Source organism: Gracilinanus agilis, chromosome 2 (genome assembly GCF_016433145.1).
Source record: "Gracilinanus agilis isolate LMUSP501 chromosome 2, AgileGrace, whole genome shotgun sequence".
Lineage (NCBI taxonomy): Eukaryota > Metazoa > Chordata > Mammalia > Didelphimorphia > Didelphidae > Gracilinanus > Gracilinanus agilis.
This window is the reverse complement of record NC_058131.1, coordinates 551,884,407-551,900,772: the sequence shown is the minus strand read 5'-3', so window position 1 is coordinate 551,900,772 and position 16,366 is coordinate 551,884,407. Positions and strand designations below refer to the sequence as shown.

General features: G+C 40.9%; 1 protein-coding gene across 4 annotated transcripts in view; it reads left to right on the top strand.

The window, feature by feature from the left end:
* The first annotated feature begins 8,896 nt into the window (after positions 1–8,896).
* Positions 8,897–16,366, top strand: part of LOC123237979 (dehydrogenase/reductase SDR family member 4-like) — a 32,326-nt gene continuing 24,856 nt past the window's right edge. For 2 of the 4 annotated variants that reach the window (XM_044665231.1, XM_044665230.1), the window contains exons 1-2: positions 11,033–11,319; positions 15,648–15,825. In XM_044665231.1, coding sequence (XP_044521166.1) covers positions 11,180–11,319; positions 15,648–15,825 — 318 coding nt within the window. In that variant the 5' untranslated portion in view covers positions 11,033–11,179. Of the gene's footprint in view, positions 9,027–10,992; positions 11,320–15,647; positions 15,826–16,366 lie in introns of those variants that run through there. The other 2 variants (XM_044665229.1, XM_044665232.1) reach the window with 2 other exon arrangements.

Sequence of the window (16,366 nt, the reverse complement as noted above, 5' to 3'; positions counted from 1 at the left end):
GAACCCTATGACGTACATGAAACTTGTAGTAAAGGAGAGTTTAGGTGAAAAGTACCAGAGAAACTGAGACAGCTTGAACAAAAAACTTCACTGTTACTCCAAAAGAGGAAGAAGAACAATTGCTAGTCTGGGCTAGTCTCAGTGTGTGGCCACACTCACAATGTGGGGAAGGCAGAGGTCAGGAGGGGTGGGTGGTGACCACCCTGCAGATAGAGGCCCAAATCCCCTCAGGGCTCATCTTCATATAGAATTTGAAGCAAAAACCCAGTAAGACACCAATGAGAGACTGACTGCCCTATTATCTACAAGACAGTAAAATGAGAGTTTTTCTAAACTATCTAATGAGGGAGGAATATGGAACCAGGAGGTAGGCAGGAGGAGCAGGGACCCTGAAAACAACCCTGGAATTACCATTCCAGAAACTGGCTGAAATGAGGGCTAGGGCTGTTCCAATCAAACCAGTTTTCACTGGTTGCCAATACCAGATATTATTCTTTTATAGATGAGGGAAACTGAGGCTAGTAGGCTAACTTAAAGTCTTTCTGATTCCAAGGGTAATACCCTATGCTCTATATCTTCCACATAGGACTGCTATACAACTACTTGGAGAAACTGGTCCTAGACCAGGGGTGTGCTGATAAATATTTAACAGTGGAAGGCAGTAGATCAGTGGTTAGAAAGTCAGGCCTAGAGATAGGAGGTTCAGGTTCAAATCTGACCTCAGACACTTCCTAGCTGTGTGACCCTGGGCAAGTCATTTAACCTCAATGGCCCTAGCCTTTATCTCTCTTCTGCCTTGGAGACAACATTTAGTATTGATTCTCAGACAGAAGGTAAATGTTTTTTAAAAAAATTAAAAAGTACAAGCCCTAAGGGAGACAGTTTGGATCATAAAACTTCAGAAAACTTATGTGGAAATTTGTTATAGCATGTAATTGGTAAATAAATAAATTCCCCCAAAAAAAAGTACAAGTCCTATAGCTCTGAGTCATATGTGGGACATAGCCTCATGGGGTACCTACCACCACATAAGGAAATTAGTCTGTAAATGGTTCTATAAACACAAGCTAATGTCATTCTAATACTCTTCTAAACCCATATCACACACCATTTTCCTTAGCCCTGAGACCAGAAAGTTTCTGGAATACTTTCTGGAAATCTAGAATACTTGTACCTGTCTCAGGGCTTTTCACTCTCACCACCCTTCATTCTTGGCTCATCATGTTATCTGTCTGATTGTTCTGTTTAGTAATAGCAGTCCACCCAAGTGGATAGAGCACCAGGCCTGGAGTCAGGAAAACTGGGGTTCGAATCTAGCCTCACATACTTCCAAGCTGTGTGACTCTGGGAAAGCCACTTAATCCGGTTTTCCTAGCCCTTACCCTTCTGTCTTAGAATGTTCTATCCAGCCCAGTGACATTATTCCTAATCTGACGAATACAATGAGTTGGATACAATACAATGAAACTTCGAAGGAGTTGCCTTAGAAAAAGACTGACAGATGAGCATTTCCTTTTCTTTGGCCCTCCTCTTTAAAAAGTTTGCCCATCACTGCCCTGGTGCAACTATCAATAATATGGAAATAGGTCTTGATTGATGAAACATGTAAAACCTAGTGGAATTGCATGTCGGCTACAGGGAGTGGGGGTGAGGGGCTTGGGGAGAGGGAAAGAACATGAATAACCATGGGAAAATATTCTAAATTTAAAAAAATAAATAAACCAATAAACAAACAAATGAATGAATGAATGAACAAATAAATAAACAAGTGGATGAATGAATAGATGAATAAACAAATAAATAAATAAACAAACAAACAAATAAATTAATTAATGAATGAATGAAAGAAAAAATAAGTAAATAAATAAATAAATGAGCAAATAAATAAGCAAACAAATAAATAAATAAATGGGTGAATAAGTGAATGAATGAATAAATAAACAAACAAATAAATAAATAAATAAGCAAATGATTAACCAAATGAATAAATAAATAAATAAGTAAATAGATGAAAAACAAACAAACAGAATAAGACTGTGTATTGATTCCTGAGCAAAAGAATAGTAAGGGTGAGTGTCTTAGTATTTAAGACAAAAGAACTGCAAGGACTAGACAATTGGGATTAAGTGACTTGCCCATGGTCACACACTTAGGAAGCTTCTGAGGCCAAATTTGAACACAAGATCTCCCATTTCTAAGCCTGGTTTCTCAATCCACTGAGCCAACTCTCTGCCCCTAATCCACTACTTTTAAAGCTACCTTCATAATGAATCCTGTTGTGTTACTCCTCTGCCTCTCAATCTTCTGTTGTTCCCTATCACCAACCAAGTAAAGTTCAGATTTCTTTGACTGGCATTCAAGCCTCTACAAAGTATGGCACCACAGGCCTTTCCTGCCTTATTACTATCATACACAATCTTATTTAGGCAAACTGGATTACTCTCTTGCCCCTCCAATCCAGAACTGTCCTTCCTTCCCCTTCACCTGTTGAGTTTCTATCAGTACTTTAAAATCAAAATCAAAATGGAACCTCTTCCATGAAAACTTCTCTACCCCCCCCACCCTACCCTTTTTGTTGGCAATAACCTTCTCCCTGAGAATTGGCATAACATGTTTTGCAATCCTCTGACCTCCCTCTGGGGTGGGCTAGGTGAGCTAAGTCAACTCCTAAGTCAACTCCCGCTGATGGAGCTGCCCAGGATCTAGTCTGTCATGGCCAGGGGAGCCTGTCCCTTCTCTGAGGACTCCCAGGAGTCAGATCTGCCCCTGCTACTCCTCCCTCCTCCCTCTGGTTCTCATTTTCTTGCCACTTACTTTCCCTATGCAGCTTCCAGTACTGGAAGATGGAAAGCTGTCTAATTTAGTGGATTGATCATCAGGCAATCTGGGACTACTCTACAAGACCCTCTTCCATATTTTTTTCTTGACCCTTTCTGCTTAATGGAGCCCTGTTCCTGTTAGGTTAGGCAGATTGCCTGCCCTCCTCCTTCCTATTCCCAAGAACCCTCTTCAGAGCCTGTCCACTCGTTCCTGGAAATTCTGGCAAACTGAAGTCGAGTCAAGGAAAAATTAGTTAGACATTTTTTCCCCTTTGACTCCTCTGTCCACTTTGTTTTCTCTGGATCTGTCAGTAACACAGGAGATGGGGCTCTGGTTAATATGAGCAAGGAAAACAAAAAGCAAGTTTAAATTTTAAAAGGCTGTGCCTCTGCTTGCCAGTCCTTAAACTCCACCCTCAGTCCTTCATGTTGAAATGCAGGATGAGGAGAACAAGTTCCAATTAAGAAGATGCTTTTTTAGCCAAGAAAACAAGGCTGAAAAGATTATTCTGCAGATTGGCTAACAAGAAATAAAAGGAAAATTAAAAAAAAAGATGTGGAAAAATAGAAACACTAAAGTACTGTTGGTGGAGTTGTGAACTAGTTCAACCATTCTGAAGAATCATTTGGAATTCTGCCCAAAGTGCTATAAAACTGTATATACCCCTTGACCCAGCAACATACAACTAGGTCCATAAATTTCCCAAAGAAATCAGAGGAAAAGGAAAAGGATGGGTCTATATATACAAAAATATTTATAACAGCTTTTTGTGGAGACAAAGAATTGTAAAGTGAGACGATATCCATCAATTAGGGAATGACTAAACGAGTTATGGTTATATGATTATGATGAGATACCATTATTCTACAAGAAATGACAAAAGGGATGATTTCAGAAAAACGTGGGGAAACTTACATAAGCTGATGCAAAGTCAGCAGAAGTAGGAGAATGTGGAATACAGTAATAGTAACATTGCAACTGTAAAAGACTTAATTAACTACTTTGATCAATACAATTCCAAAGGATTAATGCTGAAAAATGCTAACTACTTCCAGAAAAAGAAATGATGAACTCTGAGTGAAGATTAAAGCTTTTTTTCCCCCACTTTATTTTCTTGGGTTTTTTTTTCCTTTTCCTGTAACGTGGCTCATATAGAAATGTTTTGCATGACTGCCTTTGTAAAACGAATATCATATTTCTTGCTTTCTAGTAGGTGAAGAAAAGAAAAGAATTGGGAACTGAAAGTTGATTAGTTAGTAGATTGATAGATAGATAATTAGATGGATAGATAAATGACAGATAGATGGATAGACAGATGGATAGATAGAGGTAGGTAGATAGATGATAGGTAGATGACAGATAGATAAACAGACAGATAGACAGACAGACAGATAGACAGATAGATAGATAGATAGATAGATAGATAGATAGATAGATAGATAGATAGATAGATAGATAGATAGATAGATAGATTAAAATGTTTATTCTGTATTTTAGAATAAGGGAAGGGTTTGATTAAAAGAAGTCCTTCACATTCCTGCGGGACTTATGGGAAAGAATGCTAATCACATTGAGGGAAAGAACTTTGGGAGTAGAAATGCAAAAGAACATATGATATCACTTATCACATGTATATATGGGTATGTGATTTGGGGATTAGGCTTTTAAAAAATCACTCCATAGCAAAAATGAATAATATGGAAATAGGTATCAAGTGATAACATCTGTACAACCTAGTGAAATTGCTTGTCAACTCTGGGAGGAGGGAGAGAGAAGAGGTGAGGGAAAGAAAATGAATCATGTAAACTTGGAAAAAATGTTTTTAATTTTTTAAATAAAAAAAGTTCTTCACAAAATTTGCATTTTCTGAGTAATGTTTAGTTGTGAATTTTTTTAAGTTGTTAAGTTTTAGTTTCTTTAGTATGATGAATGAAAATAATGTCCTTTATAATTAAGTATAAGAATTGTACACTCTTTTAAAATAAAAAATAAAACTCCTATGGTGCATGTCCTATCAAAATACGTATTACATATTTGTTCATTTATATTTAAAATTATCTTTTTGTGTCTTATGCCCTACTAAACTGTAAAAGACAGAAGAACAAGAACTCTCTTATTCCAACTTTGTATAACTGCCAATGCTTAGCACAGTTCTCTGCACACAGTAGGCAGTTATTAAATGTTCTATAAATTAATGAAATTATAAATTATAATTGCTGTTGTTCAGTCATGTCCAACTCTTCATAATCCCATTTGAGGTTTTCTTGGCAAAGAAAGATACTGGAATGGTTTGTCATTCCCTTCTCCAGCTCATTTTACATATGACAAAACTAAGACAAACAGGATTAAGTGACTTGCCAGGGTCACACAGCAAGTGAGTACCTGAAGCAGGATTTGAACTTTGGTCTATCCACTGTGCCACCTGGCTGCCCCAAAGCACTCCCTAAGTAGAAGTGACTATTGCTACTGTTATACTCTGCAGATAGTACAGCTGACACTTGGTTTGGAACTCAGAAGATCAAGTGAAATCCCTCATCTGACACTTACCTGATTGGACCCAGGCTAGTCACAACCTCAGCAGAACTCAGGTAACTTCTTTGGATCAATCTACTAAGTCACAGATGAGAATACTGGTGAAGGAAATTTCCATCAGGAACCAAGCACAGACCTTAAATATGTATCCCTTAGTAAGCAACTCACCAGCAAAAGATAGCCTGAGGAAAGCATCGTAAGCAAATGTTGGATAATAGGAAGAAAACTGCCCTATACAAAAAATTATCAGAAATGATCTCCAAAAGGAATAATTTACCCAGATAATTAAGAGAAGAAACCAAGTTGATTAAGGAATAAAGGCAAGAAGGAATCCTCCCATTTCTCTCCTCCTTCATTACCCTTTTCTGCTCATAAAACTACTCCCTGGTGTTTCCTCTGTCCTCCCAAGAGAAATGGTGATGGGAGGCAAATATTGACCCTGCTCAGACATTGTGGGGCCATCTGACAATGGTCAGGCTCCCTGCCAGTTTTTCCCAGAAGCCTTGGCTGTGTTTGGTGTAGCTAAAGGTGGAAGGGTGGGATGTATATTGTGTACTCTGACAGGACCTGTGAGTTGGGTTGAATTCTGATCTTTTCAAGTGATAAGATTAACATATTTTCTATTCCCTTCTTTCCCCCTTGGTTTTAGAGGGGAAGAAGTGAGGTAACCAAATATTGTAGAATGATCACACCCAATTGATTGAAAGACAGTCAAAAATTGAAAAAATGGACCAGAGAATTCAGGTGGTAGAATCCAAAAATCAGGCCTAGGAGTATTCTGAGAAAGAAGCCAGTATTCTCCCACTAAGGCCATCACATATGTGCTTTCTAGATTAATAATTATGATCATGTAAGAAAATTGAGTTGCCATTTGGTCTGGGCCCAGTTAGAATAATTTTACACAGACCCCCTAACATAACTTTAACCTGCTGTGTCATTCGTGAGTTCATATATTCTCTTTAAAGTTGTGAGTAATCCCTTAAAATGCATTCTTGTACTCTGGTGTATATAGAAACAGAGTAGAAGGGAAAGAAGGAAATGAGGGCTAGGACTGAGAACCCTGATTTACTGGAGGCAAGTGGAGATGTACAGTGAAGAGTAAATAAGATGCCAGAATGGCAGGTCTCCAACCTTCCTTGAGAGAGACTGATAGGATCTGGTGTCACAGTTCTGTTCAGGCAGGTGTACAAAAAAGCCAAATGCCAATCAGAGATGCCAGAGCCAAGTCTTCAGCCTTCCCAGTGTACTTCTTGTCTTCCTCCCAGCCTCAGCCTCAGAGAATAAGATTTCCTACCTACACCAGCCCCAACCATCTCTTACTCCTGAGTCTGACAATACGTCTCTGAAGATGGTATTGAAGTGGAGAGAGTGGGGAGTACTGGAAAGCAGGAGAAAGTAAATATGATCAGTAACTTTTGCCCACTGTGCCAGGGCCCCTCCCTGCATGCCCTCTGGGACATCTCTTACTTCTTCCTGATCTCCAGCCTTTTCTCTCTCACACATAGCCTCACCCCTCTCTCCCCATTAGGACAGGAAGGACTGGGAGATGTTCCCAATCATACATTAGCTGTGGGTCTAAAGGAAGAGAGGAACAGCTCCATCCAGACCTTCACTGTGAATAATTCATGAGCCTCTCCCTAAGGGCCCTAGCCTGGGAGTCAGCTTTCCCTATGACATGGAAGGAGTCACCTCCATCCTTCTGCCACATTCCTTAGAAATAGGCAAAGGGTCCAAGGTCAAAGATGGGGAGCAGCTGTAGCTGCTGAAGTGGGGAAAAGTCAACATTTATTTTATACTATTTTTAATATAGAATTTGCCTCCCCCAAGTTTCTAACAAGACTTCCTGAGTCCTTTTTTCAGTTAATGTTTGTTAGGAAAGATGACTACTGTCAATTAAACCTGTTAAAATGGTCTGCTATCGATCAGTGCCTTTTCATTAGGGTACCATTTCCAATTGAATTCTAACAACACCCAATAGGGAGAGAATCTAAACTCCACTTTGTAGAAAGGCAGACCGAGGCCTCTCTTAAAATTTAAAACTGAATAGATCCCTGGAGGTAATTTTACAGATGAAAAAGTATCCAAGGGACAGTAAGTTAAGATGAGAACCTAAATCAAATAGGAACCCTCCTCACTTCTACTTTTTGGATTTCCAAGCTCAACTACCACCTTCTCCACGAAGCCTTTTCACTCCTTTCCCCCAAACCCTGCACCCCATTGTCAATCCTCATCTTGCCCTTTGATTACTTTGTATATGCCACCAAAAGAATGCAAGTGCCTTGATGGCAGGAAATGTTTTATTTTTTTGTCTAATCCCAGTGCCTAGCACAATGCCTGGAACGTAGTAGGCATATAATAGATGCTAACTGAATTGGTGAACTGAGTGGTGAATCAAAATGTATGCAACAGTTATTCCCCAACTTACATTAATTAGTATCGGTAACCTTAGACTGGCAACTTCCTATAGAAAATGAGTGCAAGTTAGGTGCCCTTCAGAAAGGAGATACCAATCTCTCCTTATGGAGAGTAGAAAAATTCCCCTCCCCAAGCAGCTTTATATATATATATATATATATATATATATACACACACCTTTAATTCATTCTTTTCTAATGTGACCAAACCCTTCTCCTTTTTCTCCCCTTTTCTAATTCCCATGGAATAGTTTCCCATTTCCCATGGGAAAGGTCTTAAAACTTACAGTTATAATCTTGACTCCCTGTCCTAAATGTTTCAGCCTAAAAGGCCTTAGACATGTCTAAATTCTGACTCAATTTGAAATTGCATAATTAAGAAATGCTCCCATGGGTTTGAGAAACTTAAGGAGGGTAGGACAAGATAAAGAAAATATAACATATACAGACATTGTATTACACACAGGTGGTGGGCAACAAAAAGAGGAGCATTATGTTACATTCCTCTAAATTCCGATTTCATGTGAATATCTTTGGACCCTTGCTTTGGGTCGACCACTTAGAGCGGTGCCTCCCACCCCTCCCCTTCCTAATAAAGGCTGCATTTTCTCTGCAAGTATCTAAGCCTCCTGTCTGCTCATTAGAGTGATTTCTTGGGGGTGTTAGACCCCCAAAATTCCACTCCACACAGAAGGAATCCCAAGGATTCTGGAGTTCAATCTGGTTCCTAGATCTCGAGTGGATGTCCCTTCTGTCAAAAGGAGGGATGTATTTTTTGGGTAAATGAATACATAAGAGTGTGGTTCAAGGGTACCAGCCTGGGCAACCACTGTCATTGGTCCATCCTTCAAAGCTCTTTAGAGATCACCTGATACAAATCTCTCCTTTTTTTAGATAAGAAAACAGAGCCCCAGAGTGGTTGACCTGTCCAAGGTCACTTTTCCCAGTGGGAAAGTACCACTGTGGTAAGGCTCACCCCAAGGTGTTCACACACACCCAGCTTTTATGCACATCGGTGGGTGGATGTGCTGTGAGGGTATCCGAGGTCCTGGCCAGAGCCTCTGAGGGCAGGTGCCAGGGAGAAATAAGGGCTTGTGATTCAGTACTTTCATTCTGATGCGCTGGTTACCATGGCAACAGGACTACATCCCCTCCAGCTGCCTGTGAGGATAAGTGGAAACATGAGCAAGGGAGCAAAGAAGTCAGGGAAACAGGGCATGCCAGGCTTCTCCAAACACATTTCTCTTCTGATCAAAAATAGTAAGTCAGGGCTTCCTCCCACCCTCACTTGTGCTGCATAGTTGGTGGCCCCAGAGCTTCCTGGGGGCTCCCAGGTCTCACCTCAGAAGGGCATCTAGGGAAATTTGCCCATTTCCCCTCTTTTGATTTGATGGATGCAGACACATGTTATTTGAAATAAATCAGTGTCAAACGCCTATATCTAACTAAAGCTGTCATCTTGCCATTCCAAGCAACAAAATAAAATCCTTGTCATTTACACACACACACACACACACACACACACACACACACACACACACACACACACACACAAGGTACCAGCCACTCAAATGCCCTGGGAACTCTGAATTCAGCATTTGTGCTATGAGGGCATATAAGGTCCTCCCCAGAGCTTCCCTCGGAAAGACATAAGACTATGAGATTTAATAAATCTTCTGGACTGGGGCAGGGAGTCCTTCATGCCTGGAATATACTCCATCCTAATCTGTGAGGGCTCAGGTCAGATGCTCCCTCTTCTGTGTAATGTTTTCCCTGATCCCTCTTTCCTGCCCCACAGTATCTTCTCCCTCCTTAAAAATCTTCCTCAGGAACTTTGATGGGATCTCTTCACTTACCCCCATCACTTACTTACTCCACCCTACTCTCCAGTGGAATTTAAACTCCTTGAGGGCAAGAATTATGTTTTTTTTTTCTTTCTCTCCTTAGTACCTGGTACCTAGGAGCCCTTAATAAATGGGCCTTTTTTTTTTAAAGGAATTATATCTTTTTGTTCTTTCTGTTCTTGGTACTTGGTACTCAGGAGCCCTTAATAATTTTTTTTCTTTCTATCTTCAGAATCTGGCTAGTATGCATTAATAAATTTTTAAGAAATATACCTTTTTTGCTTTTTATCCTCAGTTACCTAAGAGCCCTTAATAATTTTTTTTAGAATTATATATATGTATATTTTTCTCTCCTGAACCTGGTACCTAATAGGCCTTGGTAAGTTGTTTTTTTTTTTTTTAATTTTTTTTAAACCCTTGTACTTCGGTGTATTGTCTCATAGGTGGAAGATTGGTAAGGGTGGGCAATGGGGGTCAAGTGACTTGTCCAGGGTCACACAGCTGGGAAGTGGCTGAGGCCAGATTTGAACCTAGGACCTCCTGTCTCTAGGCCTGACTCTCACTCCACTGAGCTACCCAGCTGCCCCACAGTAAGTTTTTTTTTTAGAAATATATATTTATTTTTCTTTCTATCTTCATTACCTGGTACCTAGTAGCCCTTAATTTTTTTTAAGAATTATATCTTTCTTCTTTCTGTCCTCAACCTTAATAAAAAATTTTTTAGAATTATACCTTTTTGTTCTTTCTATCCTCAGTACCTAATACCTAGTAGTCCCCAATTTTTTTTTTAAGAATTATATCTGTTTTTCTTTATGTCCTCAGTACCTGGTACCTAGAAGGCCTTAATAAATGGGTTTTTATTTTTTTATTTTTAATAACCCTTACCTTCCGTCTTGTAGTTAATACTGTGTATTGGCTCCAAGGCAGAAGAGTGGTAAGGGTAGGCAATGGGGGTCAAGTGACTTGCCTAGGGTCACACAGCTGGGAGATGTCTGAGGTCATAAATGAGTTTTTTAAAAACCCTTACCTTCCATCTAAGAATCAATCCTATGTATTATTTCCAAGGCAGAAGAGCAGTAAGGGCTAGGCAATGAGGTTTCAATGACTTGCCCAGTCACACAGCTAGGAAATTTGAACCCAGGACCTTTAGTCTCAGGGCCTGGCTCTCAATCCACTGAGTCATCTAGTTGCCCCCAATATAGGCTTTTTTGAAACAAAATGCATTGAATTGGGTTAGGTTGGGTTGAATGTAGTAGTGTAGACACTCCTACTCCAGAGCAGGGCTAGGAATAGAGCGGGGCCAGAGAGAGGGTAGGGAGGGCCAAGCAGGAGGCAGCAAGGGCCCACCTGGGTGCGCGGTGTGCCAGCAGAGGGAGCCCCTGGCCCACACTCCATTGCCATGCCACTTCCGGGGAAATAACACCTCCTCCCCCCACTTCTTCTCTGGGACTTTAACTTTGAGGCCTGGACGTTGGGGAGGGGCCCAACCCCAAGCAGGCCGGCCCATCCAGGAGGCTAGTAGTTTCTGGTTTCTTTGCGTGGTGACGAGGCCTCTCTTTCTCTCAAGGGATGCTTAGAACTCTCCTGAAAACGACCTGCTCTCAGACCCTGAAATCCGTCAGCATGAGCACCAGTGCTGCTCCGACGTCCAGAAGCCATCGGCCGCTCTTACAGGACAAAGTGGCCCTGGTGACCGCCTCCACCGAAGGGTGAGTGAGTGCCTTCCCGGGCAATCCGGGGAAACCGAGGCCCGGAGTCGCCGCTGTGGCCTCCTTCTGCAGGACGGCTTTCCCCCTGTTGGCCGATAGCAGGGTTTACATTGTTAGGGGGTCCCAGGTAGGAGGGGAGGGGCCAACGGTTGGCAGGACCGTGATCACAGCTAGGAGGAGGACTGGAACTCAGGGCTTTGGGATGTTAGGTTCTGGTTCATCTAGGCCCCCTCCGAGGCCTGCCCAGGGGGCATTAGTCATGATGAGCCCTCCCTCCTCCTGTCTGGACCTTTTACCCACTTACTGTCCCTTGCCTTTAGGGACTTTGGCTCTCAGGGACCTGCTGATTTGAAATTTTTCACAACCAGTCACTCCACTAGCAACGCCTTGGGGGCAGTTACTGACTCAAACTTCAAAAACTGGCACCCTCTGCACCCAGCGCTGAGCCTGGCTAGAGTCGGGATTTCTTAAATGTTGGTTGATTGCTTGATCATTAACCTTTACTTGCCATGGGCACAACCCACTTCAAATCCTACCCTATGCTCGATTTCTCAGGCTGCCTCTTTCCATGACAATTCTCCAGGTGCCCCAATCTTATAAATGTATATAAATAAATGAAAACCTATGGGACGTAGACGAATTTTGGACTTAAAATCAGGAAAACCCGAGTTTGAATACTGCCTGGGGAACTAACTGTGTGACCCTGGACAAATCATTTAATTACTGTCATCTTCCGTTGCAAGAAGATAACATAAAGAGCTATTTCCAAGCCTTAAAGTGCTATATAAATGCTAATTATTATTATAGTCCCTTCATATTTGTCCTTTATTGTCACCCCTGATTTAAGAAAATAATTTGCCTCCCTAAAATAAGTAACTAGTGCCAATACTGCCTGCAGTAAAATGTTCCTTTCTGTGCCACCCCAACAGAGCCAAGTCAGGGAATTCAAGCATCTCCTTGGCAAGGCTTGAAAATTGTGCCCCTGTGGGTTACTATCCCCCAGAAGCAGTAGGCCTTCACTGTAACAACACATTTAAAATATGTGCATATATAAAAAATATCATCAAAAACTATCCCATATTTTTTTTAAACTATCCCATATAAGAGGATCTGGATTCAAACTCTTCCTAGCTGTGTGACCCTGGGCAAGTCACTTAACCCCGATGACCTAAGCTCTTACTTAATGTTTTTCTGCCTTGAAATTCATACTTACTATTAATTTTTTAATTTTTTTCCCAGATTAAATGTCTACAATTTTTAAGATTCATTTTCTGATTTTGCAGTCCATGTTTTCTTTTTCTCACCCACCCCTCTTCTCTCCCCAAGAAGGAGGAATAATATGATATAGGTTGTACATATATTATCATATAATACATATTCATCTGTTCATCATGTTGTGAAACAAGACACAGTGCTTATTCTAGAGAAAAATTCATGGAGGAAATCAGGTGAAGTCACAATTAATTAAGTATGTCGCAATCTACATTCAGAATTCATCTACTCCTTCTATGGCAGGGGATTGCCTTTTCCATCATGAATCTCTTGGAGTTTTCCTGGATCTTGCCTTACTAATAATACTTACATCATTCACAATTGACCATCATATATTATTGCTGTTACAGTGTACAGTGTTCTCCTGGTTCTGCTTATTTCACTTTGCATCGCTTCATAGAAGTCTTTCCAGGGTTTTTTGTGATCATCTTGTTTGTCATTTTTTATGGCACAGTAGCATTCCAATACAATCATATACTACAACTTGTTCAGCCTAGTTGATGAACATCCCTCAGTTTTCAGTTCTTTGCCACCACAAAAAGAGCCGATATAAATTTTTTAGAATGTATGGTTTCTGTTCCTTTTTCTTTCATTATCTTAGAAAATAAACCTAATGGTGGTATTGCTGGGTCAAAAGGTATACATAGTTTTATAACTCTTTGAGAATAATTCTATATTCTGCTCCAGAATGGTTGGCTTAGTTCACAGTTCCATGAACAATGTATAAGTGTCCTCATTTTTCCACATCCCCTCTAATATTTGACATTTTAGTCTTTCATCATTTTAGCCAACCTAATAGATGTGAGATGATATCTTAGAGTTGTTTTGATTTCCATTTCTCTAATCAATAATGATTGTTTTTTATATAATTATAATATAGTTTTGATTTCATTCATCCACAAACTGTTCATATTTTTTAACCATTAATCTACTGGAAAATGGCTTATATTCTTATTTATGTGTTAAAATTCTATATATATATATATTTTTAAACCCTTGTACTTCGGTGTATTGTCTCATAGGTGGAAGAGTGGTAAGGGTGGGCAATGGGGGTCAAGTGACCTGCCCAGGGTCACAGAGCCGGGAAGTGGCTGAGGCCGGGTTTGTCTCTATATATTTTAGATATAAGATCTCTATTCAAGAAACTGTCAATAAATTTTCCCCCAACTTTTCGCTTCCTTCTAAACTTGGCTACATTAGTTTTATTTGTATCCAAAATTTTCAATTTAATATATTCAAAATTATGCATTTAATTTTCACAATACTTTTTATCTCTTGTTTATTAATAAGTATTAGTACAGATTCTAAGACAGAAAGTACAGATTTTTTTTTAAATTATCCCACATTGCAACATTGAAAGCCACCTACCAGACCCAAGAGAACATTATATACAGCTACAGAATTAATATTAATTATAGAATTAATATTTGAAGAATAACTTGTCAATGTCCCTCTCCAGAAAATGAACCAAAAATGGAAACATGAAAGACACAATCTATATCTGTATCTATATGTATCTTTTTTTCACCTTCTGTGGTTTGGGGAGGAAACAGAGAGGCTGAGATATTTGGGAATAAATTCTATGAAATAAATAAAATTTTTTAAAGCCCCCTACCTTGCCTGCTCCTAGTATCATAAACTCACTTCCCTTGGCTGCTCTCTTGTCCCCTTTCCTGTCTGAGTGACAGCAGTCCCCATTGTAATGCCCCACTCAATGGCTGCCCGCTTCCCTCCCTTCAGGACCCCATGTTCCCAAACGATCAGATGCCACATCTACCCTCCTGGGGTTGTGGATGACATCAAAATTGAGCTGAAGCCTGATTTCATCTACATTTGGGAATTTAATTCGATAAAGCAAGCACTCTAAGGGCTATTCCAGGGAGTCTAAGAAAACAATGAAGATGTCCCTACATCTTCTGATTGGTCAGCCTCTGATGCTGTTTATTGATGCTCCAGTGAGTGGTGACTTATCTGTGGGGTTCCCAATCTCCTTCCATTTTTCTTCTATGTCTTCTCAAGTTTGGGTCCTTGCTACTGACCCCCGATAAGTGGGCCTGAGGAGTCCCTGTGCTGGGATGTTTCTCAGGCATCTGTGTAGATTTTCATTCAAGTCCCAAGCACCCCCAGAGCCCAACTGGAAAGGAATCTGGGCATTGATGATAGATGGTGCTGATTTGGATGGAAAGCTGTGTACCTGACCTCCAACTACTGAGCTCAGACCCCCATTTCCCTTCCCCACACAGCAGGTACCCTGCAGCAGAAACAGAGATGATGTATTAAACCTGAATTCTGAACAGAATAGGGCTTCTTAACTTTTTGTGTCATGGATTCTTTTGACAGTCTGCCGAAGCTGGTGAAGAAGAAGGATCCCTTCTCAAAATAATGCTTTTAACATGATTGAGGGTGTGGACTCGAAACTACCACACCAATGCAACTACCAACAATTTGGAAATAGGTCTTGATCAAGGACACATGACAAAACCAGTGGAAATATGCATCGGCCATGGGTGGGGGGAGAGCGGGGGGTGAGGGGGAAGGTGGGAGCATGAATCATGTAACCATGTTGAAAAATGATTATTAATAAATGTTTAAAAAAAATAATGCTTTTAAATACTTAAGAGAAATGCTCATTTTAGTTATGTTTAGGGAAAATAAAGATGTGCTTTCCCACCCCCCCATCTTTTTTTTTTTTTTTTCTCAAGAGATTCCCTGACTTCCTGAAATCTATCTGTGGATGCCTTAAGGCAGCCCATAGATTCCTGTGTGAAGGCCCTGAAGGGCAGGCCTTAACCCAAAAAGTGAATGACATTTCAGGCTGGTTCAAAAGATATTTGGGAGGAAAAAGGTCTGTGTGGCATCTCCTCAAATGACACCAACGCTAGCTTACTGCCTCTCTCCTCATTCCTGACTTCTCTAGGCTGTGGAGTCCACTCTCCGGGCAGGAGCTGATGAAACAGGATTCCAGTTCTTACCTCAGGCTCGGGCTGGGACGGAGCCAAGGAACTTGGCCCGGCTGGGTTGGAACTATGACAGCATTTTCCTATCTCTACCCCCAGGATCGGCTTTGCCATCGCTCAGCGTCTGGCCCGTGACGGGGCCCATGTGATTGTGAGCAGCCGAAAGCAGCAGAATGTGGATCGCGCTGTGGCAGAGCTCCAGAAGGAGGGGCTGAGTGTGAGGGGCATCGTGTGCCACGTGGCAAAGGCCGAGGATCGTAAACGACTGGTAAACACGGTGAGCAAAGTAGGGACCCAAGATCAGGGAGAGGGGGTAGATCCCTTTTCCTAAAGGACTCTTTTCTTCAAGTCCCAGGGAATATTACTGTAATGAGTAGCCCAAATCCTTTCCCCCATGGAAATCCCATCAGTTATTGAAAAAGCATTTAGAGGGGCAGGTAGGTGGTTCAGTGATTTGAGAGCCAGGCCTGGGTTCAAATCTGAACTCAGACATTTCCTAGCTGTGTGGCCCTGGGCAAGTCACTTAACCTCAAATACCTTCCTCTTACCAATCTTCTGCCTTGGAACCAATACTTAGTAACAATTCTAAGCCATAAGGTAAGGGTTTTTTTAAAAAATCAGAAGCCCTTTAAGAACATGCTTCTACTTATCTTAATGAATTCAGGGTAGCTTGAACTCAAGAACACTCCTTGGTATTTTCTATTTAGCTTTTCTTTATTACAGCAGAAAACCTCTTTGGTTTTAACTGCTCTCTTGTACCTTAAAGGAAAACACACACACACACACACACACACACACACACACACACACACACACAC